We start from the raw sequence: 25,781 nt of genomic DNA, 5'->3' as shown, positions 1-25,781 counted from the left end.
TAAAGCATCAAGTTTTTGAATGGCTTTATAAGTCTGTTTTATACTTCTGCCTAGAGCTTCTTCAAGAGGTGTCAATTTGTTGATCTCTCTTACCAGAGGCCGACATATATTTACAAAGATTTTTTTATCGTCGTTGAAAAATTAGAAGATTACATTGGTTGTATGAAAATTGAATGAAACAGGGCATTGATACCAGCAACGTGCGCAATTGGCTCATACTTCGTGCGCCATCGTGAACTGAAGAAGTACCAGCTTGAAAATATACATTAAGAAAGATGAATGCTGTTTAGAATTGCTGATACCTGATGTACGGGTGGATAAGATACATAATCATCAGGTGTGCAAACGTAATGTCAAATGTAACTGTTTTAATGCATTGGATTTGCTTTGCTCTGTTACGTGTTCCACTCTGATGCATATGAATCTTCTAACAGCATCTATTAAAAAGAGCTTGGATGCATTAGAATTTGTGTAGCATTGGCACCGATGCTACCCGTAAGGTCCTTTTAGTTGCTTCTTGCATAATTGTTATTAATTACTGTTTTTTCTTTTTTTTTTCTATCACGTTAAAAACAAACACAAAAAAACTCAAGTTGATCATTGTTAAGATGGAGGCAAAAAACATAACGTTATCGAGTTGCCTCCACACCAAACATTACAAATATTCCAGAACTTTGCATGATACACTATAAATACGCAATAAAGAACAACACAGCACAATACAGCACAATACAGTACAAAATGCAACTTTGTAAGGTCATCGTGTCAGTTCAGGACCACAGGATTCAATCTACCAGATATAGCATACAACGACTAAAGAGAATTCATTGAAATCGTTTAGTTTGCTTGACGTATTCAACGGTGCATTTCAGTATCAATTAATTACCCTTTACCTTATCTTGTATGTTCGTGATAAATAATTCAGTGGGGCTTGATCACAGGGTGGCTTGATGACGTAATTTTCTGAATTTTAGATCATAAACATGAAACTTCAAAAATAGTAAAGAGAAAACACGAAACATCATTTTGAATATTCTAACCGACGATTTTTTTATTTTGCTGTCAAAAGTTCAAATCACAAGCTTGCATTAGATTTAGTTTATGCTATCAGAAGACTTTGTGCAATGGATGAAATCTGCATGAATGATGATGGAAAATCCTTGGCTTTGTGGATCGGCACAACGGATTCTGATGTAGATTTCACTTCGTCAAGTCGTCAAGTACACGCCACTCTGCTGTGTGCCACTTCAAGAACACGCCACTATCGCAGCAACACAAATTTGGGTACCGTTAAATTGAGTTACATAACCTCAAAGGAATACGGATTCGTGGAAAATGGACCAATCAGAAGACCGTTTTCATTCGAATAGTAGAAAACTATAAGTATGGTTCATTCTCTTTTAGTCTGGAGCTATCATCAAAAATCGGGAGATGGTTTCTGGAACGCGTTTTTATCTGGTGTTCATAAGATAAACGCATTTTTGGTATTGCATCACAATCATGACATCAGAAAGTATTTTCAATCTTTTGAAATTAGATTATAAACCTGAGAATGTTGCAAAAACATGCAACTGTTTTACCGCAACGACCAGGTAACCCCAAAAGCCAGTGCCTAATTCAGAGTCCTATTGGTCACTACTAGTGGCCTAGGAAATTTAAAAAGTGGTATTGGAAAAAAATTATCAGTGGGGAAAAACTCGATACTTTTAATTACACGACATCGTGTGAATATGATTTATTGGAAAAGCACAAATCATCGTGTTCAAATAGCAGGTATCGCCCATCTATTGAATACTTTTTTCGTAAACTTTTCCCAGTCGTCTTCTACAACTTGGATTCTGTCCTTCCCAGAAGTGGAATAGGAATAGTAATTGAGAAAAAAGGAGAAGGTTTAAAATTGACATATTTTTTTCGATTCTTTTCGATTTTTAAAACAGATTTAAAAAATATCTATTTTTTTTCGATAAAAGTCGTATTTTACATGATGCTTTTTTTCATTTTACCACATTTCTTTTTTGATGCACTTGTTCATTGAAAAAGGTGTTTATGTTTTCAGTTCTGTATCCGAGAGGGCGTTACAGTCCGTGAATGAATTGCAAAATTTTCAAATTTGCGCAGCTTTTGCCATCATTCTCTTTACATAGACTTAGAGAAGCGTTGAAACATTTCTATTGCATGACGGCTTTTCAATTTTAAGATATAATCTCAGTCCATTCGTGTTCTTGACGACCGTACTAGAAAACAAAAAAAAGGATTAGCTGTAGAAACAAAGATAAAAAGTAAAAAGCTCGCAAAACAGTTTAATCTATGCGATTTAATACTCTATGGTAGTACAACTAACAACAGCCACAAAATGACTTTAGGGGTGTACTGTTAGGTAAATAAAATAGAAATTGGTATAGACAAGGACCTTATCATTTATTGACCAGACAAGGACTTTACCTAACACTTTCAGTGTTATTAAAGGTTGCGGTGTGAGAAGCCTCTACCCCTAGCAATTGAAATACATTTTGTATAATCGTAGCTTGGTATATTAAATTGCATCCTTATAAAACAGGTACCATGAAGAAACAAAATTTGTCAAGCCCAAGAAATCAAAACCTTGTGCAAGCGAATACAAGAAAAACCAAAATTGGATGACATTAAGGAATGGGACATCATGAACAATCAAATAAAGTGCTGCAAATAGTCATATGGAGAGTAGCACGTTAAGGTGCGATAGCAACATCATACAGGGATCGCAGCATTGTAGAAGTTACAAAGACGATTCGCTGCTCTGACCCCTTTCATATTCTACACAGGGATCGGAGCATCATTGAAGCTACAAGGCCGATCCACTGCTCTGACCCCTTTAATACCCCATCTTACAAAAATCATACAATAATAATAATTATGAACACAGAACAATAACTTACTAACCTGAATATCATTTAACTCTTGGTAGAAGCGTTTTGTTAGATCCGGGCCATTCTCCATTGTTGGAATATGCAATTGCTGTAGGTTAGATAGGTAAATTAAACTTTCTTTAATAGGTAAGCTTGTCACAAACAAGGCCATATTTTCAAATAAGCAGAAACTTTCTACACGATTTAGAAATTTCGCGTGCTGGCTGTTCGTTTTAAGAAATCGATTTTTGAAAGACTTGGGAAATTACAAGGAATAAAAAACTGACAGAAAAGAGCCCAATAGACAACCATGTTACAGAACAAGACAATCGTGAGAAATTGCAATCATTATCAAAACAAGGTCATGATCTGAATCCAAAAAGCTATGTTTTTAAGTTGAGCCAGATAGATGTGATCTGATACCGACAACGGTGATCCCAGGAATAAAGAGTGTAACTGGACAATCCAGACCAAGATGCAGAAAATCCAGACTTAGATCCAGACAATCCAGAACTATATCCAATCTTAGATCAAAATGATCATAATTTAAATGCTGACAATGAATAGTTCAACTATGCAGACCAAATCCAAGTCTTGACAACCATAGACAATCAAGATCTTTATCTTGATATGATAATGCCCATCAAAAAGGCAATCGAGACTTAAATCTTGGGAATCTAGATCTGATGAAGAAAAGAGAAGCAAGCAAACATGTGCACAAATATTCACAAAGAAACCCAGTTCAACAAAAATACACTTACTTCTCCTTTGTAGAGAATCCTATCTACTGGACAAACCATACATGCCGTTCCTGAACCAAATATTTCTTTAATCTAGAAAAGATTGTTCGATGTACTTCAAGATCTCAGATCAACGATTTTTACAATGACTGATTATAAAATCGAAAAATCTCACCAAATTTGTTGCTTGCCTTCATTTCATCTTTTACCAGAGCAAGGATGACACAAAAATTTTATAGAAACTTCTGAGCAACTATAAATTTTACTAAGAAAACAAAGAAATATTTTAGCTTACCCTTCCTTCTTTGGCGGCTATCGATAGATCCTTCATGGTAAACATTCTCTCAGACACCTTGAATTCACCCTGGTATTAAGGAGAACCGAAAATATATGAAAGCAAATAAGAAGGCTTTACTAAAGAAAATCGTTTTAGCATTGTCTTCAAGTGAATACAGCATCGTTTTGTTTATCCTTCTGAGTGTAGAAACATCAGATAGTGACTCAAAGTAAGGGCCATTCTATGTCAAGATGCAGATCAAAAGAAATGTCGGATAGAGAAAGATGTATTTTATTGTCCTTGTTTTGTTCAATCAACGACCGCAAACCTCTCAGCTAGTTGGAGAGTCCTAGAGAGAAAACACAAAATCATTCTGTCCAACAACAGTCTCTAGTTAATATATAACTTGGAAAGCCTTTATTAAAAAGAAAAGGGGAACTAACGATTTCTTCCAAAACTAAGTCATGTTTATGAATTTTTGTGCCAAAGTTAACTTTTTATGTATGACGCACTTGTTAGCCACTAGTCGATAAAATAAAAAGATAAACGGAGTCAAGTAGGCTATTTTTCTGCCTTTCTGCATAATCTTCTAATTTGCAGAATAAAAAGGTTTTTTGAATGCAGTATCATGTGGGCGGGGAAATTTTTTGAAAACAGACCTTCATCAATCAAAGAAGTCAGATCAAAGTGAATACAAAGTAAGCAGTCTAAGAAAACCAATGAAAAACTAGCTAATAATTTAAAGGCCTTTTTAGCAAAAACAATAATTAGCTGGTAAAATATTTTCATACCATTCAAATATTTTTAAACAAGAATCCCTTCAAAGACATGGATAAAACGTATCCATCAAAAAGAGATTGTAAAATTGATGGCGCTATTAAGGGTGTGTAGCAAGTAAGTGAGGGAGATCAAGTTGATGAATATAACAAAGTGTGGGTATCGTCGTGGGTATCGTCGTGGGTACCTTATAATGGACGCCAAGCCTTAGTGCTATTCGCAATATTTTCTCAAACAAAAATAAGGTTCTATATAAAATGATCAATTGGGATATATGCAGAAAAAATTTGCATTTCAATCTACATGTGTATCTATATACATTTCGAGAAATACATACCCAACTTCTTGCTAATTCTAAAATGGACTTGCGTGTTATACCAGCAAGTGTAAGGCCATCCAATGGAGGAGTAATGAGTTCCTCAACTAAAAAAGCAGGAAAATTGGGTACTTTTTGAACAAAACTCAATTATCATTTAGGCTGTATATCACCTCATCCCTAATATTCTACACTCCCGCGGGGCTGCGAATTTCACCTCGAATTCCCTACATTTATAAGAGATTAACTCTCGTGTTTGAAAAGAATCGGCACATCGTAGGCAATGACAAAAACAGATGATGTTAATGTTAGAGCTTCCTTATTCTGTTATTAGTATTTTCATGTAATTTAGGCAGAACCCCCGGCAGAGATAGGGTGAAAGAAAGTGAGAGGGAGTTGGAAAAGAAGCTAGGACGGGGAGGTTGAAAAGGACTGCGAGAACAATAACAGTTTTTTATATTCTAGAGGAAGGAGAATTTATTTGCTGTCATCGTTTTGTTAGAGCTTTATATTCTAATCTTGGAAAAGTTGAAGTATTTTTCGAGTAGAATCTATGCAAACAAACGCACCTTTGGAAATTGGTTAAAATGAACAATAACTCGTTCAACACTAAGCATCAGGAAAGCACCAGGCAAAATATGTTTTGATAGATCAAGAGAATCACGATCTTTCAACAGTAAATTGTCACTTGACTGCCTCTGATTATTAAGCGCTAGGAAAATCATTAGATCTCTTTAATTAAAGGCGTAAGTATAAAGAGCGGCTTCAAGTTTTTAGAAGGAGCCAAGAATCTACAAGATTAGCAAAATCCATAATATCCTAAGATCTACTTTAAGGTGCGATGTAGACAAATCTAGCCACATAGAATCTTTCTTTGATTTTCAAGAATGTCTTTTTGTTCTAACAAGAGTTTGACGGCAAGCAAGGAAGGAAGATCAACGTTGCACAGAAAGAAGAGGCGCATTCAAAAAGGTTGCACGGACAGGGCAGCAAAACTGTGTTTGCCCCACTATGGTAAAAAATGTCACAATCTGAGAGGATGCAATAAAAGGTCGCTACATAAAATCAAGTGACGTTACTAGGTTATAAAGAAAATATAAACACGAATTTTAGATTTGACAGGAAAATACATGACGTCATCACACACAAATGATGACGTCATATAGTTTGTTGACAGAAAATGCAACTGATAACGTCATTACATATGCAATCTTGTCGCAATCGTTCAGAAAATATCATTGCAGTGCGTCGAGTTGACACTTACCCCCAGAATCATTGATCCAGTACATAAAAAGATTCATAGTCCCAACTTCAGTTACCTGAAAAAATAATTGATTCAGAAAACACAGATAAGGGGCTTTTAAATGCATACAGGAAAAAACAGATAAAAAGACTAGCAAAAAAGAAACAATAAGAGGGAAGAAATGTAATCACATGAGATGACCTAAAGATAGAGGTTAAAGTTAGTCCCGTACTCGATAACGAGCGCTGGGGAATTCATCGTTAGGGGCACATTGTCCTGGGCAACGGCATTGTATGGGATGATGGTCAATTCCTTTCAACGCCGCTTTTATCTTCCTAGTATGTTTCAACAAGGTATTTATTTTCAGCTGAGTGAACTGAGGTCCGTCCGCGAGCCGGAATCGAGCCCGGAGCACCGAGTCAAGCGCCTTAACGACGCGGCTACCGCGGCACCGAGATGGCCTACAATCACAATTAGAGACAGTCAAACACCCCCAAAAGACGCTTTTTCGCCACACCCATGTATTGAAATCTTGGTAACCGCATGAGCACAGAAGGGATAAAGTCGATAGAGAACTTTTATCTGCATATACAGAATTCTTATCGAGGGCTATTTTATGCAACTGCATATCATAGTAATTTTACGGTCGTGACACAAGACAGTCATTTTAAATGCAAACTAAAGAACGTATTGCTTTGGTTTAGGGCTACCTTTATAAGCTAGAGAAAAGCATTCAGTAATTGGCAGTTTTACAGGATACATTCGATTTTATAAACAAACTAAATAAAACTTGAGGCCGCGAACAAACGTCAGTTTCAATTTGCTCCTAACCTGGTCATTAAATAGCCACAAAACTTGATTGCAGCCTTGTTTTTCGGCTTGTCCTTGTATATAAACAGTAGCACCATAGTTTCTATAAAAAAGAACGAAAGTAACGTCACATCCATCACACAGGCCTCTTTAGATAATCTCTTTAGATAATCATTTTAGATAATCTCTTTAGATAATCTTTTTAGATAATTTCTTTAGATAATCTGTCTAGAGCAGGTAATCTCTTTAGAGCAGGTAATCTCTCTAGAGCAGGTAATCTCTCTAGAGCAGGTAATCTTTCTAGAGCAGGTAATCTCTCTAGAGCAGATAATCGTTATTGGCACGGACAGAACAAAATAATCCTTCACGCCGAAGAAACAATTTGAAAAGACTCAAACTTATGAACCACTGAGAATAATCCAGTTGATGCAAAGAGCTGTGAAGTGCGATTAATGCTCCGAAACATGCGTTATATGTTATGCATTGCAATATGAGTAAAGATCCTACTCACCCACCGGCTTTTACTTCACCAACACCACCAGGCCAAGACCTTATATATTTCTCATCAGCCAACAAAGAGACAGGGTTGAATGTTCCAGACTTAAAGTACGGACCAACAGGGCAGGTGATGACAAACAGCATGGCGGACGACGGAGTTTTGACGCCAAGGCTGGGCTAATAATAACAATAAAAGAGTTAGAAGGTGAAGAATTAATATAATGAATAAAATAGAATAAGGTTATGAAGCAATCATTCGCAAAAATTGCTTAGATAGCATAAATTCTTTTATCAAAGTGTACTGGTTTTCGGAAGCTTATCTGAGTGGCTGGAAATGAGACTGACTGAAAGCAGCCTATCGTCGACTTTGTTACAATATTGCGATATCTGATTTGTCATAAAAGCAGGTGTCTTTGTCGCATTATTATTATTAAGTATTAAGTATTATTAAGTCGTATAATTCAGAAAAACTAAAAAAAGACAAAGAAAACAATAGGGCGGCAAAACGCATCATTTTACAGCTATATTACATTGATATTTTCAGTAGGTTTATGTCAAGTGTCGTTTGTTCCCAAGCTAAATACCAACATTATAACAAGATATGGTGTCTTACTGCACTTCATCTATTCATCAAATAATTGTCATAACAAGCAAATAATTGTCACAGCAAAACAAGCCAACACTTGCTCATTCAGCAACAAGCGTATTTGGTACCTCTGTTCCAATTAACGTGGGCCGTATGTAGAGCGAGCAAGACTGTGAATATGGTACCCAGTCTTGGTCCAATCGTACGAGTTCCACTAGGCATTTATACAATTCTTCTTTATCAAATGTCTGAAATGAAAAGGCACGAGTTGAGAAAATTTTAAAAAATTTGTGATTTATCTATAAAAAGGGCCAGTTACACTATGTCTACAAGCCATGAAACAAAAGAATTAAATAACGAAAGGAAGAATGAGCGAACAACGCTACAAACGGGGTAAGCAGGCTCAAATAGAAGACCTTTTTACCTGTGAAGTACAGGGGTAATCTTCTGTTAGGCACATTAATTTATTAATTTCTCTAACAGTTTGCCTAACCTATCCTATACGAAAAGGGTTCTTTTTCACTTTCCAGTTGGAGAAAAAAATTGGAAAAAAGCGTGCTTGTAAAGCATATTGATTCATATTCACTCAAATTACCAAGGCTGTGGGGATGCTTGCTTAAACAGGGGGGGGGGGGGGGGTGATGCTGTTTGCTTTTATTGCTTAAATGACTTACAGGTATTCTAAAAAACCGGAAAATGCAAAGGGGGTTCAGGAAATAGTTCCAAATTACCTACTGTTTGAAGCTTTGACAACTGAATGTAAGAAAAACGTTTTTTCTTTCGCCGAGTGTAAAAAACAAAATCATTACCCAACATAATGCATAAATTTCCACTAGTACATACCACTAAAACTATGTTCAAGTAACGAATGGCAATAACATAAAAATAACATCAAAATAACCTAAAAATAGATCCGAATGTATTTTAAATAGGAGAAAAAGATTTCCCTTTGAATTAGAAGACAAATAAAAAAAGCATTTCTTTAGAAAAACAACCAAAACTTATGTATTCATGCTTTAAAGGGTTGATATCGGTTGTAGTCCTCAAATACGTATAAAACCTCTTTGTGTGCTGCACAGAGTAAACAGCACTGAGACTTGGTGGCAATTGTATATGTATGTATGTATATGTCTGTGATTTATTTAATGTTATTTGTTACAAAAATGATCAAAAAACAGACAAACATGAAGCAATTTCAAGGATTGCATGAGGTAGCTCATTTATGGCAAAAAGAAGCACATTTATTTTCATGGAACAAAGTTTTGATCAGATTTATTAATTCTTTTGAATTTCCGGATGTTTGATTTCATCTGGAAGTGAGTTCCAGATTTTCAACTCTTAGAAACTGAGTTATCTGATTCCATAAATTGTGGTTCTGACTTTTGGTGTCAGAAGGGGACTTTCTACACGAAAGTTGTAGAAAGGGAAAAATGGTCCTTCATAAAAATATCATTTAGACTGCTGAGAGTCTTAGCTACTCCACGTGCTAAGATTCTAATTGACTGTTAGGCACATTAATTTATTAATTTCTCTAACAGTTTGCCCAAATGATGGTAGTTTCCTTTGAGTTGACAATTTAATCCTTACAGGAGGGTGAATAACTACAAATATAAACATGCAGATCCAAAACGAATATGTTAATTGTTGCTAAGGCTTTATTTCATCTACCGAAAAATGATTTGAAAAAAGTCAGTATAGGTTTTTTCATACCTCTTCAATGCAGTTGATTCATCTTAAAGTCACACTGCTTCAAGGCACTACCGTTCATAGTCACATAAAATTTAGACCTAAATATGCAAAACTATTCAAATTAGTCCAGCTTACAGTCAATTTCCACTTACTGTCACAGCTTTTCAAGGAACATTTGGTGTGAGCAAAACCGGAGTCTACTGTACTACTTCTTTAACAATTAAAGATAACTAACATCATCGGGTATCACCTTTTCCAGTTACTGTTAAGGCACATTTTGATTATTACATGAATAAAATACCAATGTTTATAAAGAAAACCATTACCAGGGCAGCAAGTAAGTCATTAACAAAGAACCAAACATATTAGAGAAACATTAATATATTTCTAAAAAATGAGCAGTATTTCATGAATTGTGTTGTCTCTGAAAATGAAGATAACTGTGCAACTGTACTCCTGGCAAGAACACACGTTAGAACTTCATGCTGGAAAGTTCGCATTTTGCACGCCAAAGGCATGAAATCTTGGCGTCCGATTCCTACCGCAGGCTTTCCTAAATTCGATAGGCACTTCACGCCACGCTAAGCAACCCTCAGGAAAATACGTTGTATATTATATTTGTCCGACAGGGATGTGCCTAGTCTGTGTGTAGCCTCTACGCTAGCTCCTGACGAAGAGGTTATGCAGGTTACGACGTGTCGTTTATTGTATCATTTTCAAATTAAAACGGTACACAGGCATAAGTGGTGTTGCCAGGGTGGGGAGGTTTAGCGGCTCTTATGAACCTAACAGTATGGGTCCAGGGATCTACCCACGGGAAACAAGTCCTTAAAAAAACCTGAAGACGTCTTCTGTTGCAAACATGTTTTAAATAAGAGTGCCATTTGTAAGTGTCACTAGTTAGGGCCATGAGACATTTTTTTGGAGCAGAAAACTTTTGTGACCACGCCCTATAGAATAGCTTGAGTGTATCAAATTTCAACTGCTTAGTCATATCTTGATTTTGATATTCCCTGTTGTTGGATTCTGTCTCAATTTTGTTTTTTGTCTGACAGATCAACCCCCTTTTGCCTAACCTCAAATGTTATTACTGATTTCTATTAAATCGACCCTGTAGATTACATATCCAAGATGGATCACTTTCGATTTTGACCGGAAGTGCCTTAATTTGATGACGTCAGAAAATAAGAAATTTATCCATTCTACCTGCAATTTATCGGTTCCCTTACACCCATTTTCAAGAATATTTGCATATTTTGATCCAGCACCACAAGGGCTATCGATTGATATATATTTTATTAATTTTTACTGACAAAGTTATTTTTAGAAATGACGTCATCATTACATAAAACGATGTTTTGCTTGGACTCCACTTATTTTTTGTTACCAAAATGTGTTTTATGATACAGAAATGTATTCCTTTGCAGGGCAATTCTTAGTTTACTAAATTGGGGGCAATTTACCCCTTACCCTCTCGTTCTATTAATTACTGAAACAATAGTTTATCTTGTTCTTCAAGAAGAGACTTGTTGTGGGACTGGGGTATATTGTATGTTTAAGAGACTGTGTGAAGCTCAGTCATATAGAAAAGGAAGTCAAACATTTTTTATAATAAATTGTCTGTGAGGAACTCAGTACTCAATATTCATGACAATTAAGTAACTTTCAGTACTCAGACGTTTCTACTGTACGCCTATGTTTCTCATAAAAATACTGTGTATTTAGTCTTCGAAAGACTTTTCTATAACAGCTAACACAATTTCATTGTTACGCAAATGAAAAACACATATTTTGCGTTAATTGACTGCTTTTTTCGGAAATGGAAAAATTTCCAATCCTCTGAAATGTCAGAGAACATTCAACACAGGAATTTTTCTGTTGTCAGTTTAAAAAGCAATACACGTGCTTGTAAACTGTGACTGACTAAAGCAGAACAGTTTTTGCAAGAAACATGGCCTCAAGTAGGTCTTCTCTTCCTTTGCACGATGAAGAAGAAAGAAAATGTTTGCTTTGTGGATAATTGATTAAAGGAGGAAAAGTGACTGAATTTAAGAGTGCAGGTTGGGCGGCTTTGAAGGAAAAGGCCCAAAGATGGTCTATGATAAACATCACCTTTGACGATCAAAAATATTGCTTTGCGAAAGTTCATGAAAAGATAAAGGACTGTGATACCGCTTTTGGCAAAGCTCATACGAACTGCAGAACATCTTTTCGAACCATGATAGAACGGAGTGAAGCAAAGCATGGTGTTATTCAGGAAGAAACGCTGGTCCTTTTAGAGCTGGATTTAGCACTAGTCCAAGCAACACCAACACTTGGATTAAAACGACGGAATTACATGCCAAATTACAGTTAGCATTAAGAGGAAAGATCAATATATCTACTTCTTCAGTTCACAAGGAACAAACACCATCTGGAAAGAAGATGCATGTTGCTCATGTTAACGCTCTCAAAGATAAACCGACAAGCTATTAAATCGATCCATTAGCAGATGGTCCAGCCAAGCATCTAACGACTGGCTCTGAAATTGACAAAAAAGTTATTGCAGGTTTGCTAAATGCACCTTTATTGGGAAATGATAAGTATTTGCAGTTTATAGATGAAAGACTTGTAAAAGGAACTGTAGATTTCTTTCAGCCGATAAAGAAAGTTATGCTACAAACAGGGTTAAAGAAGGAAAAGAAAGTTCCTAAAGTAATGACCGTATTAAATTAAGATAGACAACCGTTTGGGACAATGCTGAGCAATTCAGTGGATCTTCACATCGCCTTCAAGTACCCGCTAACTGCTGTTCCACTTAGCATTGCAACACCGGAAGGGGAACTCCGCCAGGCCCCTAAAATGTTTTCAGAAACTTTATGGTGGAGGAATCAAAGTCAGTGACAAATGAATGTTCAAAAAATGCACGATGGTTTATTGATGGTATGGCGGCAGTACGTTCTGTTAAGGCAAAGGAGACCTACCGTGAATGGCTTATTTCATTACTAAACTTTGTTACGCCATTTGCAGCTGCCAGCCCCTTGTCGATTGAATTCATCAATGATACCTACCGAAGTATAAGTGCGAAAAACGGGACAAGGCTTAAAAGAGGTAATACACCACAGCGTACTCACATACAAGCGATCGACCAAAAAATGCTCCAAGGTAATTCATGGTCAAGCTTTTTCAACCATATCGAGAATAAAAAGGACTTGGTACGATTAGCTAGTAAATTTTTCCGAAGTGAAGAGGGTAGGCGACATTTGAAAATGCGATTGGTTTTCACGGAGCAGGAACAACAATGGGAAATAACTCGTGATGGTGCTTCAGAGTTTTGAATGCAACCATGAAGAAGCCGACTCTAGACTTGTTTTACAGGCATGTGAAAAAGATACAGTTGTAGTGGTAGTTGCCAAGGGCACATATGTACTAGTAATACTTGTGCATGCTTATGCCATTGTCAAGCCATCTTCAAAGTGGTTTATGAAAATAGATCACGAGAAATATGTCGACGTTGCAAAAAGTCGCAAAAATGCATTCACCCCACATTCACGCAATCTCAGGGTGTGACAAAACCTCCTTCTTTTCTGGTGTTGGGAAAGTCAAGCTCCTAAAGAAAGTAATGAAGAATCAAGATTCACTAGATCTCTTAAGTTCATTGGGAGAGTCTAAAGAGTTGGATTTGCAGAGTATCAAGGATATCATGGTTTTCGTCCAAACTGTTATGTATTCTGGGAGAAGGGGTGAGTCGTATGTGGACACAAGAGTTCGCTTGTATAAAGCCATGAAAACGAAATTATCGCAGTCATTGCCTCCAGACCCCGACTCAATTCATCAAGCGGTTAGACGTGTCCATTATCAAGTTTATTATTGGTTAAGATTTGCAGAAAAATCTATTCAATCCTTATCTCTCGAAGATAACGGTTGGACTATTGACGTTGCAAAAGGTCTGGTAGAGCCTGTTTAGTTCACGGGTGAGTTGTTGTTTTTTTGCATCAACGCGTCTCTGTGTTAATGGACCACTCCTATTCGACATTTAAAAAAAATTCATTTGTACCTTACAGAGCCATTATATTTTTGGTGAACAAATTCCATCAACATATACAGCGTCTTCAATTTTATCATTATCATCTGAGAATGAAGAAACAGGACAACCAGCTCCTCCTGCTACGAAACGGCGACGAACAAGGAAACAAAAGCAGCAATAAGCACAAGCACCCGTGAGTGTACCACGAAATATTCAAATAGTGAAGAAGAACTCGGTACTGAGATATTTACAGAGAGCAAAGTCGTTTTGGATTATATATTTTTTGGTGACTCCTCGAGCAGTGATAGCGAGTTGGAAAGAGATGAGTTTGACTGGACGTCTTAAACCACAATTCTTGTACATACGGATTGGTATGGTCATAGATAATAGAGGGAGGTCGTCCTTCTATTACCTATAGTATGGTAGATTTAGAAAAATTCAAATATAATTTGCTGTAATTTCCATTGCTGTGACCTCGAGCTTGACACAGTTTTCACAAGGATAGGCCTAGTTGCACAAAAACAGGCTTCAACAACGCTTCTACATGAAGGAATGCGTTTCTGTATCATAAAACACATGTTGGTAACAAAAAATAAGTGAAGTCCAAGCAAAACGTCGTTTAATGTCATGATGACGTCATTTCTAAAAATAACTTTGTCAGTAAAAATTAATGAAATATATATTAATCGATAGCCCTTGTGGTGCTGAATCACAAGATGCAGATATTCTTGAAAATGGGTGTAAGGGTACCGAGAAATTGCAGGTAGAATGGATAAATTTCTTGTTTTCTGACGTCATCAAATTAAGGCACTTCCGGTCAAAATCGAAAGTATCCCATCTTGGATTTGTAATCTACAGGGTCAATAGACCTTTTTCACAATACATTTTGAAAACGAGGTCTTGTATCGAAAACGAAGCGAAGGTTGTTTGAAGCTTTGGTTGACTGTCTGTTTGATCACGCGAAGTTAAGTTTCTTCGATATTTCTGTTATTCTGACCCGTATTCTGGAAAATAATGGATCAATTTCAATCGCTTTTACCACATGGAAAGTCGGTTAACTGTCTCGATGACTTGGGATCGCTAAGTGTCAAAGAATTGAAGAATATTCTTTTGAGTTACAGAGGGAAAGTATCTGGCGTGAAGGCCGATTTGATCCTTCGGGTCTTTGCGATCTATTCCCGTTTGGAACGACAAGAAAAGGGTACCCCAAGCTCAGCAGCGTCTTCTTCAATCGTAGATGGTGAAAGTTTCACATACCATGCCCTCTTTGAATCGCGTTGTGGCCATTTACCTTGGATTCCAGACCTTCGTAATACTCCCGTTTTCACCTTCGTTCAGCTGTATGATTATCTTGTTATCAGAACATTGAAGTTTAAGCATATTGCATTAAAGAGCACTGGTTACAAAAAGCTCAAGTCATTTCAGTTCTTTTATGAAGGATATATCAAGAAGTTTTCTGTTGCCAAAGATAATAATTTTACATTCTTTGATGTCCGCATGAAAGCTGCCATGAAGAATACTTTGTATACAGTTCTTGTTGTTCTTTCAAATTCAACCGGCGATGTTTGCAGTGCAGCATGTACATGTCCAGCTGGAATTGGTTTAGGTGGTTTTGGTAACTGTAATCATGTCGGTGGTGTTCTTTTTGCCCTGGAAGATTTTAACAGAAAAGGGTATCAAGACTGCCCAAAGCCTGTTTCCTGTACTTCCAAGTTATCTTCCTGGAATGTTCCTGCTTCAATGAAATCTATTTTGCCTCAATCTATTGATGAAATTGTTATTCAGAAGTTTAAATTTGGAAAAGATAATGTTAATCCAAGGAAACCAAAATGCTATGACCCACGAGCACCTGAAGACCGAAAACTGAATGAGGAAGGACTTGAAAAATTGAAGTCAAAGCTTGCAAGTTGTTTGCCAAACAGTACTTTCTTTTCTTTCTACAAGCTGCCAGAGTCACCCTCTTCAATTTCAACTGAAATTGTATCATCTTTGAATTCCCCATTTGATAATTCTGATGTTAATTTGTGTATTATTGAGGACTCAGTTCCATTCAATAATTTTTATGATATATCTTGTCCTGGTTTCAAAGAGATGATGGAATATTTTTGCAGCATAAAGAGTAACCTTGGTGAAAAAGAAATCAAGGAGATAGAAGAATCAACTCGTGGCCAAGCATCAAATGAAGCATGGAAATTCCATAGAATGTACCGCATAACTGCATCAAATTTCTATACTGCTGCAGTGAACTCTGTTGAACCATCAAGAAAGCTTCATTCCATGTACTACTCTTCTTTTTCCTCTGCCAGTACTCAACATGGAAAGATTTTTGAATCACATATTCGCTCTTTGTATTCACAACAACTGTCAAAGGAAGATGGCTGTAACATTTCAATCGAAGAGCCTGGCCTTATTATATCAAAAACTCATTCCTATCTTGGTGCATCTCTTGACGGAATTGTAAAATGCAATGGAAACGTTTGGGGGATTGAAATCAAAGCCCCATTTTCAAAATTTAATTCTCCTCTTTCTAAAGCATTGTTGGATAAGAGATTTTTTCTAATGAAAAAGAATGAAGTTGTGACGCTCAAAAGGAACAGTAAATACTTTTTTCAAATCCAAGGCCAAATGTTTTGCAGTGGTTTGAAAAGGATAGATCTAGTTGTTTGGTTTGGTGATGACCACCCATTATTCATTGAAACCATAAAATACGATGAAAATTTCATGCAAACATCTATTCTGCCACAGTTGAAATTTTTTTACTGCAGAGCTGTTTTGCCAGAGTACCACACCAGGCGTGTTCAAAGAGGGGAAAAACTTTATTTACAGGGTGGCTGGGAGAATTTTTCAAAGAAAAAGAAGAATATAACAAAAGAGGCATAAACTTGTTTGTTTGTACAGATAAACAAGATATAATTTCAGACACTGACAGTTACAGGTGTGAGGCTGGCTCAGCTGTTAGAGGTACTGACTACAGATCCATGGGTCCATGGTTTCGAGTCCCTGGCATGACCAAACTTTCACCCATAGTGGGGAGAGTCACCAGCTTTTGTAAATCCAGGCGTAGGAATCACAAGGTGTGGTCACAACGGAAGGAAGGACCAGGACACTGCTTGATAAGCATAGCTTCTCAGTGTTCTAAAAACTACCTTCGGAAGCTAGGTAGCAACAAATACAAAATACAAGCAGAACTCTAAAGAATTATACAACTTATTCCCATGGAAATCATGGTTTAGCAGTTTGTCATAAAAAGCTTGGTGCCATTAAGACAAGAACTATACATGATTTGGTGTATAAAACAGGATGATTCTAATATTTGTAACTCTAAATACACATGTCCATTGATGATGATAAATCCTGTTCCTGTTTGTTTTAAAGTGCTAGAATTACAGAAATAGACATTGTTGTGCTAACTGAACTTATAGAACAAGTTTAAACTGTTGCTCTCAAGTATCCTGTTAACCATGATCAAAATGATGATTATATTAAGGAAATATATGCAAAAATTCTATTTTGAATGAAGATATCAAGTGAAGATTGTGATATGTTATGTGCGGTGTTAATGGTATGAACTAAAAACTACAAGTAAATAGTGTAACTTGTCACCCCCAACTGCAATAAACAGTGGAGTAAATACTCATAGAAGCTAGCTAGGAAATGCTGAATACTTCACATGATTTGCACGCATTTACTTTCAAATGATTTGCAAATGGAAGCTAAATGTTCTTTTCTTGGAATTGTATTTGCTTTATATTGTAAATGTATTTAGTGTAAATCATTTTGACAGCCTAGGCCCCCTCCCCCTGTAAGTATTTTATTTTAGAAAATACCCCAGTGTCAGACAAATAGGCTTGCCTCTTACAATATACATTTAAAAAATAGCCCACTGCAAACATTTCAAAACATACTACTTAAAGCTTTCATTGGACACTCCTCAGAGTATAAAACGTCAGAATAAGGGTCCAAAATAACACAATGGAAATTATATACCCAGGTGTGTATCAAAATAGGCCAATCAGAAAAACGCAAGCACATGACCATCAATCGGTGCTGCCTTCCTATAGAGAATTACGTAGTCTCTCCCCCTTAGTGCATACATATATGGTCCTTTGTATTAACTATTCCTAACCAAAACTGGTGAAAAGTTAGTTAAGTAACAGCAAACTGTAAAAATTTGGTCAGAGATAGAGGATAAAGTTAAAGGCATAACACCATCAAGAATATGATAAGTTTTTACTCGTCCAATTGCTCTTTCAACATGGATTCGGACTGAAGCAATATGTGCAGTCTCCTCAACTTCCTCTGGAGTCAACTGGTCACGTGTCCCTTTGAAAGGGGGAATGTTCAGAGTAACACCAGGGGGTAAAATTTCTGCAATATCAAAGCCACGATCAGCCATAACATTGTCACCAGGATCCAAAAGGGATAAAAGTCCTGATTTCAAGGTTATTTCTTTGTCTGAAACTCGTCCAGACCACAGCTTAGATATAAAGGTAACTGCACCATTGGGGGCTATCCCAATAAGGGCTTTCCAAGTATTGTGGTGTTTATACTCAGACCACGTTTGTGACTGAGCAACAAGTGAAGAAGGGACTTCAATGAAGATCTCAGTACAATCAATTATGATCCTTGTAGATGGATACCTCTTGAACTGTTCAGGCATGTTCATTTTAACAAGATCTTTAGAAGGAAATGGAAAGAGGATGGGCAGTTCATGATAAAGAAAGTTAATCCAAGTTGTGAAGATTTTTGAAGCATGTCCTACAGAAATACCAAATCTGTCTGCAAGATCAACCAGAAACAAACCAACTTTGAGACGTATCAAAACAAAAATAAATTCTTCAAAATGTGACAACTTCCTTTTACGTCCACGCTTTGAGGACTTAAAAGATTCTTCAGAAGGCTTGCTTGATGCTTTGTGTCCATGCCAGTATGAAAGTTTTTGAAGCTTTGGTTCAAAATATTCAAATACAGCACAAAGAGAAGAGTAATTTGCAAAGCCTGTGTAAAATCTTACTGCTGAGTCATCATCTTGAATTTTCTTAATAGAGAAAAGCTTCTTTTGAGTAGCAGCCAGCTCTTCATTTAAATCAGAAATCTGTGTTGAAAGTTTCTCAACCTTCTCCTTCAGCTCTATAAAATTTAACAAATGTTGATCTTTTGGGATGCCTGGTGAATAGTCATGATCCCCTTCACTGGGCAGGAGACAGCTTTCAAGAAATGTAGGTGACTTGACAAATGAAAAGTCTGTTTGCGTTGCCACTGTCCTAATTGACAGAGCAGCAAGGCTTTCTGTCATTTCTTCATCAACAGCAAGCAATGAAGAATTTGAAGAACAAGTAGGTAGCAATACGGAAGTTGAAGACATAGAAGACATAGAAGAAGATGGTTTCCCCAAAACATCGGTAGAACTGCGATCTCTTGGCTTCTTACGAACGGCTTGGCTTCTTTCGCGTGATACAGGAGGTGTATATAATTTCAAGGATGGGGCTGCACCAGGATTTAACTTCCATCTCATAGGGTTTCGTTTGATGTCTGAATCTTTAAAATGCTCTTGACATAAACGAGTACTCTTTGTTACTTTAAAACCGTCTAGACCATCCACTCGTTTAATCAAATTGCACCATAATCGTTTCTCTGGATTTCTTTGCGGGAACTTAAAAAAATGTAGGCCGGTCGGCGTGCCGTCAGGTCTGTACGAAAAATTATAGCACCCAAAAGCCGCACATTGCTTTCCTAATGACGATTTCTTTACGACTCCACTACTAGAGACTTCGCTATCCATAATAGTATTCTTCCTAAAGGTATAAAACCGCGTAAGTTTGAAAGAAACGTGAACCGAACTTGTGATCGCTATGGAAAGTCTTCACCCTCGTATGACTCAAACAACCATAGCTTCGCTTTCGATCGCTGACCTCGCTTTCAATAGGAATTGTGAAAATGGTCTATTTAATAGGAATCAGTAAAAACATTTGAAGGTTAGACAAAAATTCAGTCACTTACATGGAATTCCCTGTCTATGTTCAGTATCAAAAGATAAATGTCTACATCATACACACTAAGAGTTAAACGTGAATGCGCTTAAACATAAATTGCATGCATAGAAAGCTTTGGATAACTTTTTAAAGGTTACGCCACGTCAGTAACTTTCCTAGTTAAAAATAGCACATTCAGGCTAAGCAAAAGCAATTACGCCAAAATTTTGTTGGAGAAAATATAAAAATTTGGCTTAAGTACCCAGTTGTATGCCAAAGATATTTGGCATAACCTACATGTAACCAGTATGGTTGCAACTTTGATAGAAAATCGTTTGAAAACTTATTGCTACTGTTAGGTATGTCTCTTGCCTAGGGTTATAAGAACTAAAATAAATGTCACTATCAATATTTGTTGTTAAAAAACTAGAAAAGTAGCTTGATTGAATACTGTATTTTATTTGATTTTTATTTGGATACTGGTTGTGTTAATCTTTGTCATATTTTTAATGCAATAGAGTTAAAGATGTAGGCCCAAACATAACCCAAATGGGATATTAAAAATATAATCTAAATTAGTTTTTACAATTAAATCAAGATAGGGTAAATTTAATATAGAATTAACATTTAAATATACAGTTATATAATATAAAGTTAAAGATAATCAATTTTAAAATATTTTAGGTGGGTAAAGTTAGCAATTATCTACATGACTATTTCTTTAGCCATCTGTAAATAAACAAAATTATCATGATTATTATTATACAAATCTTTTAGTAAAATGTGTGATCATAATTCATGTGTAAGAAGGAAAGAAGGCAGGGTAGGCTATCTGCCGGATTCTTTGAATCTGGCAATGAGTAGTATTACGAAAGAGAGTCAGGAAAAAAGCAAGATGACAACATGGTGATTTACCCTGTAAAAAGTCTAATAAGATCAATAAATGAATGTATTTTCATCATCTTTATTGAATTATTAATAATGGGTAGTGTTTAACTATGATCAAGCTGCAAAGTTTCTGAACCCAGATGCAACTGGAAAATAAAATATGTTCTTCCTACAATATCTCTCTTAGCATTATTTGGCACTTATACTCAAAAAAAACGAATCTTTAACTGATATAGACAGGTGGAATGGAGTATATGATGCCTCTATGAATAGAGCAAATAATAAGTTTTACAAATTGAGAGAACTCACAGGCAAAGCCATTCTTCTTGCTGAGTTCCAAAACCTCTTCAAATTTTCCATGGGTCTAAAAAGACGAATTTTGCGATCTGCTCCCCTGTATGCTTTCAAACCTTCATAAATCTGCAAAGAATTTTTCATAACAGTTTATGAGGTCTTTGACTTTTAAAAGCTACAGCACTGACATGCAAATCAGAAAGTAAAATCATGGAAACTTAATAATGCTTTATATAAATATGAAGAGATACAGTGGATTTCATTTGAAAGAGAAAAGGACACATCAAATCTTCATGAAAAGCTTTAACAAAGTTTGCCTTTCAGAAAAAAATTGGTCTGGTACATATCAAGTATCATATATTGGTTTTCTCATCCTTTTTTCCAGAGGCTCTAACAAATATCTGGAAGTACTAAATGCATATTACCGATTATTATTCATTGATAACTAATGAATTGTTGATACACATGATAAACCAAAAGGCAGAAAACCAAATACAATCTATGCAACAAAATTTTGAGATATATATTTCTTATTTTGCTTTGCTTCATTTGTTTTAGGTAAATGAACTCAACAAACATTAGTTATATGTACCTCAGATCCATAATGAAAGACAGATGCAGATGGATCCAGCAGTAGATTTTCATGAGGCTTGATCACTGGTTTTTTCCAGCCTTCATCAATATCCCATTCTAAAATCAACATGTGATCAGAAATGCTTTGACCAAACACTAATGCATCATCATCTGGTTTCATTTTTGGTGCTGTTGTGTTGACAATTTGTAAATCTGCATGCTGTAGAATGAGCAGAGTTTTAGTTAATCACAAAAGGAAGCTACAACACAAAATAATATCACAAATCAACCAAATTTGGAAATTAGATATTTGTTTACTTCAGAGGATCTTTTAACAGAAAAGATTAAACACTTGCAAATACTAGCTGTAAAAAACTTTAATTATACTGCCAAGACATATCCTAATACTTTGCAGAGTATTGTTTTTATGCCAATTAAATTGCTAAAGTTTCCAAGCAGGTTGATGTTTTGGTAAACATAAATTGCATACAAACTTAACATTTCTCACTATTACCATAAAATTTCAGAAAAAATAAATGATCCAAAAGAGTTTAGAACTTCCTCTTCGCTCTCTCTACTTCTAAATAGCATAAAGAAGTAGTTCCTTTTTCAAAGGCATCAAGGAAATAGACATTTTATGGTTTTTCCAAGTTTCAAATCAGCATTTGCAGTCTAATGTATCAAAGTAAGAGGTGATATTCAATACGCTGGGGTTGCAAAAGTATGAAAACGGTAGGTCAAAATGGAGGCTCACAATAACCATGGGCCTAAGCCAACCAATTTCAAATCAGAATTATGAGGCGAAGGGCCTTCAAAATTATAGCTTATGGCGGGAATATGCATTCGCCATTCCTTCGATTTTCGGTTTAAAGAAAATTTAATGATTGGTTTGCTGTTTCAAGGGGATGGATTCAGCAAAACTTTGAAGCATTGCTTCAAAACAATTCTGTAAAGATTCTCTGAGTGTTCATGAAAGATGACCACGAAGTGTCACTTTCTTGAAGAAACATGAACGAAAAATGTTGAAATTTGAAGCAAACTGCTTAAAGCTTCTTTTTCGTGAAAAAAATATAACTGAGAAAGTGACACTAGCAGTGCACTTTAAATTTAAATTTTCAATACTGACACAAGGTGAGTTGCTCTATATTTGATGTTTATGACTTGTTTATCTTAAATTCTGATTTACTCATTATCTAAGCACATGACAATCAAAAAATTAAAGCAAAACGTATAACGTTTAAATTATCCTTTTGAAATTAATGAAAAGAATCATCTACACCCAAAGCGTCTATGTTATTTAGCAAGAAGACTATTTTGATCACTAAATGACAGAGATTGTTCACCTGATATCACTTTTGATAACCAAAGGCTGATATTTCGGCCAAAATATACTGAAAGTCAGAACAAAGGTGCTTGTATTAAGTTTTAAGTTTAATTAAATTATCTTATGCTTATTAAGTTTTGTCTGTACTTTGAGGCAACTTTTTATATTTTCCAGAAATTTTCTGAAGCACCAGTCCAATGTTTTCCCAGAATTTTCACCCGCAAAACAGTAAGGTAATCTTTCAAATTTATTTTGATTCAAAAGCCATTGGAATTACGCAAAAAAATTTTGTTGCGTACCCTTAACGCTGAACTTCAGTTTTAAAAACCTGTCAGCTTAGGCCTTTGGCTTATGTGAGCCGCCATTTTTAGCACTGTTTCCATATCTGCATATCAATAGGACAACTGCACTCCATGACTTTTGTGTATTTCCTTCTTCTAACAAGTAGAAGACATCTGTAGGCTTGATTACTTTATGATTTTTTTATAATTGCACTTAGCTGTTATTACAATATTACACATAGTCTTATTTTTATTTCGTTCTACTTTATTTTATTCTTGTTATATCTTACTGTTACGAGGGTCACTCCAAAATTATTGAGATATTCAAAAACCGCAAGAGGCATCGTGTTCAAATTTTCACAGTTTCTCAAAATACTCTCCACTGGCTTCCACACAAAGTCTCATACGATAAAACCACATATCAAAACAATGGGCCCATTGTTCCGCGGCCAGGTCAGAAACAGCCTTGTTGAAGGCACTAACTGCATCATCAGCGCTATCAAACTTGGTTCCGCGAATTTTTTCTTTCACCGCTGGAAAGAGAAAGAAGTCACAAGGTGCCAAATCAGGTGAATAAGGCGGGTGGGTCATCAACTGAACTGAATTTTCAGACAGAAAGTCGATGGTCAAAGCAGCTATGTGAGCGGAAGCGTTGTCATGGTGCCAAAGTAGACCTCTTAAGCCGGTCCTTGGACGTTTATTTTGCCAAACTTCTAGAACCTGTGGTATACAGTGGTTAACATACCAATCCGCGTTCACTGTACGACAGTCTTCAACTTGAATGGTTGCGACATGACCCATCTTTGAGAAAAATGATGCAACCATCCTTTTGCCGATGCTTCTGGATCGCCGAAATTTTTGCGGCGGGTTTTCACCTGGAAAGATCCAAATTGAGGATTGGCGCTTTGTCTCCGGGTCAAATTGGTAAACCCAACTTTCATCGCCTGTCACAATGTCATAAACCCGTTTCGACTTCCCTTCATTAAATTTTTGCAGCATAAACTGGCACCAATTGACTTGCTGCTCTTTTTGCTCATCTGACAAGCAATGTGGCACCCAGTGGGCAGCCACTTTCCGAACTTGCAAGTTTTCATGCAAAATTGTGTGCAATGCCGTGATCCAATCTTTACGCTATCCTGCAACATAGAATAAGTCATCCGACCATCTTGCCTTAGCATCTTCTCCACAGCGGCAACTGTTTCTGGCACAACAGCAGTTGGGGGCCTCCCTGGGTGGGTCTCATCTTTAAGGCTCTCCCTCCTTCTCTTAAATTCGGCAAACCATCGAAAAACTGTTGCCCTTGAAGGTGCATTATCTCCAAATGTCTGCAGAAGCTGAGCTAGGCATTCTTCTTGTTTCAGCCCCCTTTTAAAATCATAATAAATCATTGCGCGAAAATCACGTCTTTCAAGCTTCATTTTTAACAAATAAGAACATCTATGGTGTTGAAATTCAAAACCCTTTTCTATTTTTTTCTCGCGCTTGAAATTAACAAAAATTACAAAACATGGGTGAAATAGATGGTAGAAGCCACCAAAAAAATTTCAAACTGGTATCTCAAGCGGTTACTGAATATCTCAATAATTTTGGAGTGACCCTCGTATTATTCAAACTTAAAATCGTCATTATAAACACGTCAATTTGGATACATGGCTCGATAGCTAGACCAAAGTTCTTTCCATGTGTCCATCAGCCTCAAATTGTTTAATTCTCATTGCTCTCTATAAAATATTGCGATTGACCATTCATTGTTATTTAGCCATATTAACTTGGATATTTTATATTTAGTATAATTATGTTAAACGGTATATTGTAATTAATCTATTTTATGTTGAAAAAAATATTTTGAGTTTGAGTTTTAGAAAAATCCGGCAAGTTGTTTTGTGTCCAGGGCTCATCTTAGGATGGGCTCAACTGATTAAATGCAGTAATTGGTATTACCTTTATTTCACTTAATGCCATAGCTCCCTGTGTATGACTCGAGAAACACTGTATTCCACAACCAAACTAAAAAAAAATTAAAAATTATGTTAATGAGTGCGGATAAGGTTTGAATAAATAAAAACAGACTAATATGATATTTTAACACCATATAAAAGTATCTCCTCCCCAAAAATTTGGTGCTACCTACCTTCCGTAGCGGTTGTGACGTGTGACTATGATCTCCATCTTTACGTATTACAAGGCTGGAGAATCGGTTAAAATAGGCAGAAATAGCGGGTGAAAGATGACTGGCGCGAAGCAACACACGATGTCGCTGTAGAAGAGTCGCCATTATTTTTTACAAGCAGAAATTGACCAACCTCAGATACACGTTGAATAACTTTCAGTGAGCAGCCTCGTTACTGTACAAAAGGGCAGCTTATGCTGATGTGTGGACCTGCGAAAATACCACTAATAAATGAAAAGTTTACCTTAGAAATACACAGGATGTTAAAAACTTTCAGTAATAAAAGTCCTCAAGCCTACGTTTTAAAATACAAGTTTCAGATTGAAAAGAAACAATTTTCATAAAATCTATATGAAATTTGATGTTGCTCTTGAATTCTTGTGTGTTCCCTTTTAAACTGCTGTCAATTGCTTTCCACAGAAGACATCCACTATATCTAAGGCATCCCCTTA

At 36.2% G+C, this 25,781-nt stretch overlaps 3 protein-coding genes across 3 annotated transcripts; 1 reads left to right on the top strand and 2 right to left on the bottom strand.

Annotated features, from left to right (window-relative positions):
* Positions 1-1,914: 1,914 nt before the first annotated feature.
* Positions 1,915-25,490, bottom strand: LOC135695365 (branched-chain-amino-acid aminotransferase, cytosolic). Its single transcript, XM_065214436.2, has 13 exons — positions 25,291-25,490; positions 25,101-25,166; positions 21,574-21,774; positions 20,997-21,107; positions 8,261-8,380; positions 7,560-7,723; positions 7,070-7,151; positions 6,260-6,314; positions 5,017-5,102; positions 3,921-3,989; positions 3,647-3,718; positions 2,920-2,994; positions 1,915-2,234 (listed from the first exon to the last, which is right to left on the bottom strand). The coding sequence occupies exons 1-13, from the start codon at positions 25,432-25,434 to the stop codon at positions 2,193-2,195; spliced, it is 1,287 nt and encodes a 428-aa protein (XP_065070508.1). The 5' UTR covers positions 25,435-25,490; the 3' UTR covers positions 1,915-2,192.
* On the top strand, positions 14,723-16,710 carry LOC135687597 (uncharacterized). Its single transcript, XM_089110530.1, has one exon. The coding sequence runs from the start codon at positions 14,842-14,844 to the stop codon at positions 16,705-16,707; it is 1,866 nt and encodes a 621-aa protein (XP_088966656.1). The 5' UTR covers positions 14,723-14,841; the 3' UTR covers positions 16,708-16,710.
* On the bottom strand, positions 17,939-19,609 carry LOC135687738 (uncharacterized). Its single transcript, XM_089110537.1, has one exon. The coding sequence runs from the start codon at positions 19,607-19,609 to the stop codon at positions 17,939-17,941; it is 1,671 nt and encodes a 556-aa protein (XP_088966663.1).
* Positions 25,491-25,781: the final 291 nt, after the last annotated feature.

This window comes from Rhopilema esculentum, chromosome 2 (genome assembly GCF_057945365.1).
Source record: "Rhopilema esculentum isolate cy_ngs chromosome 2, ASM5794536v1, whole genome shotgun sequence".
Taxonomy (NCBI): domain Eukaryota; kingdom Metazoa; phylum Cnidaria; class Scyphozoa; order Rhizostomeae; family Rhizostomatidae; genus Rhopilema; species Rhopilema esculentum.
Note: the sequence above shows the minus strand (reverse complement) of the source record. Positions and strands in the feature narration are given on the sequence as shown.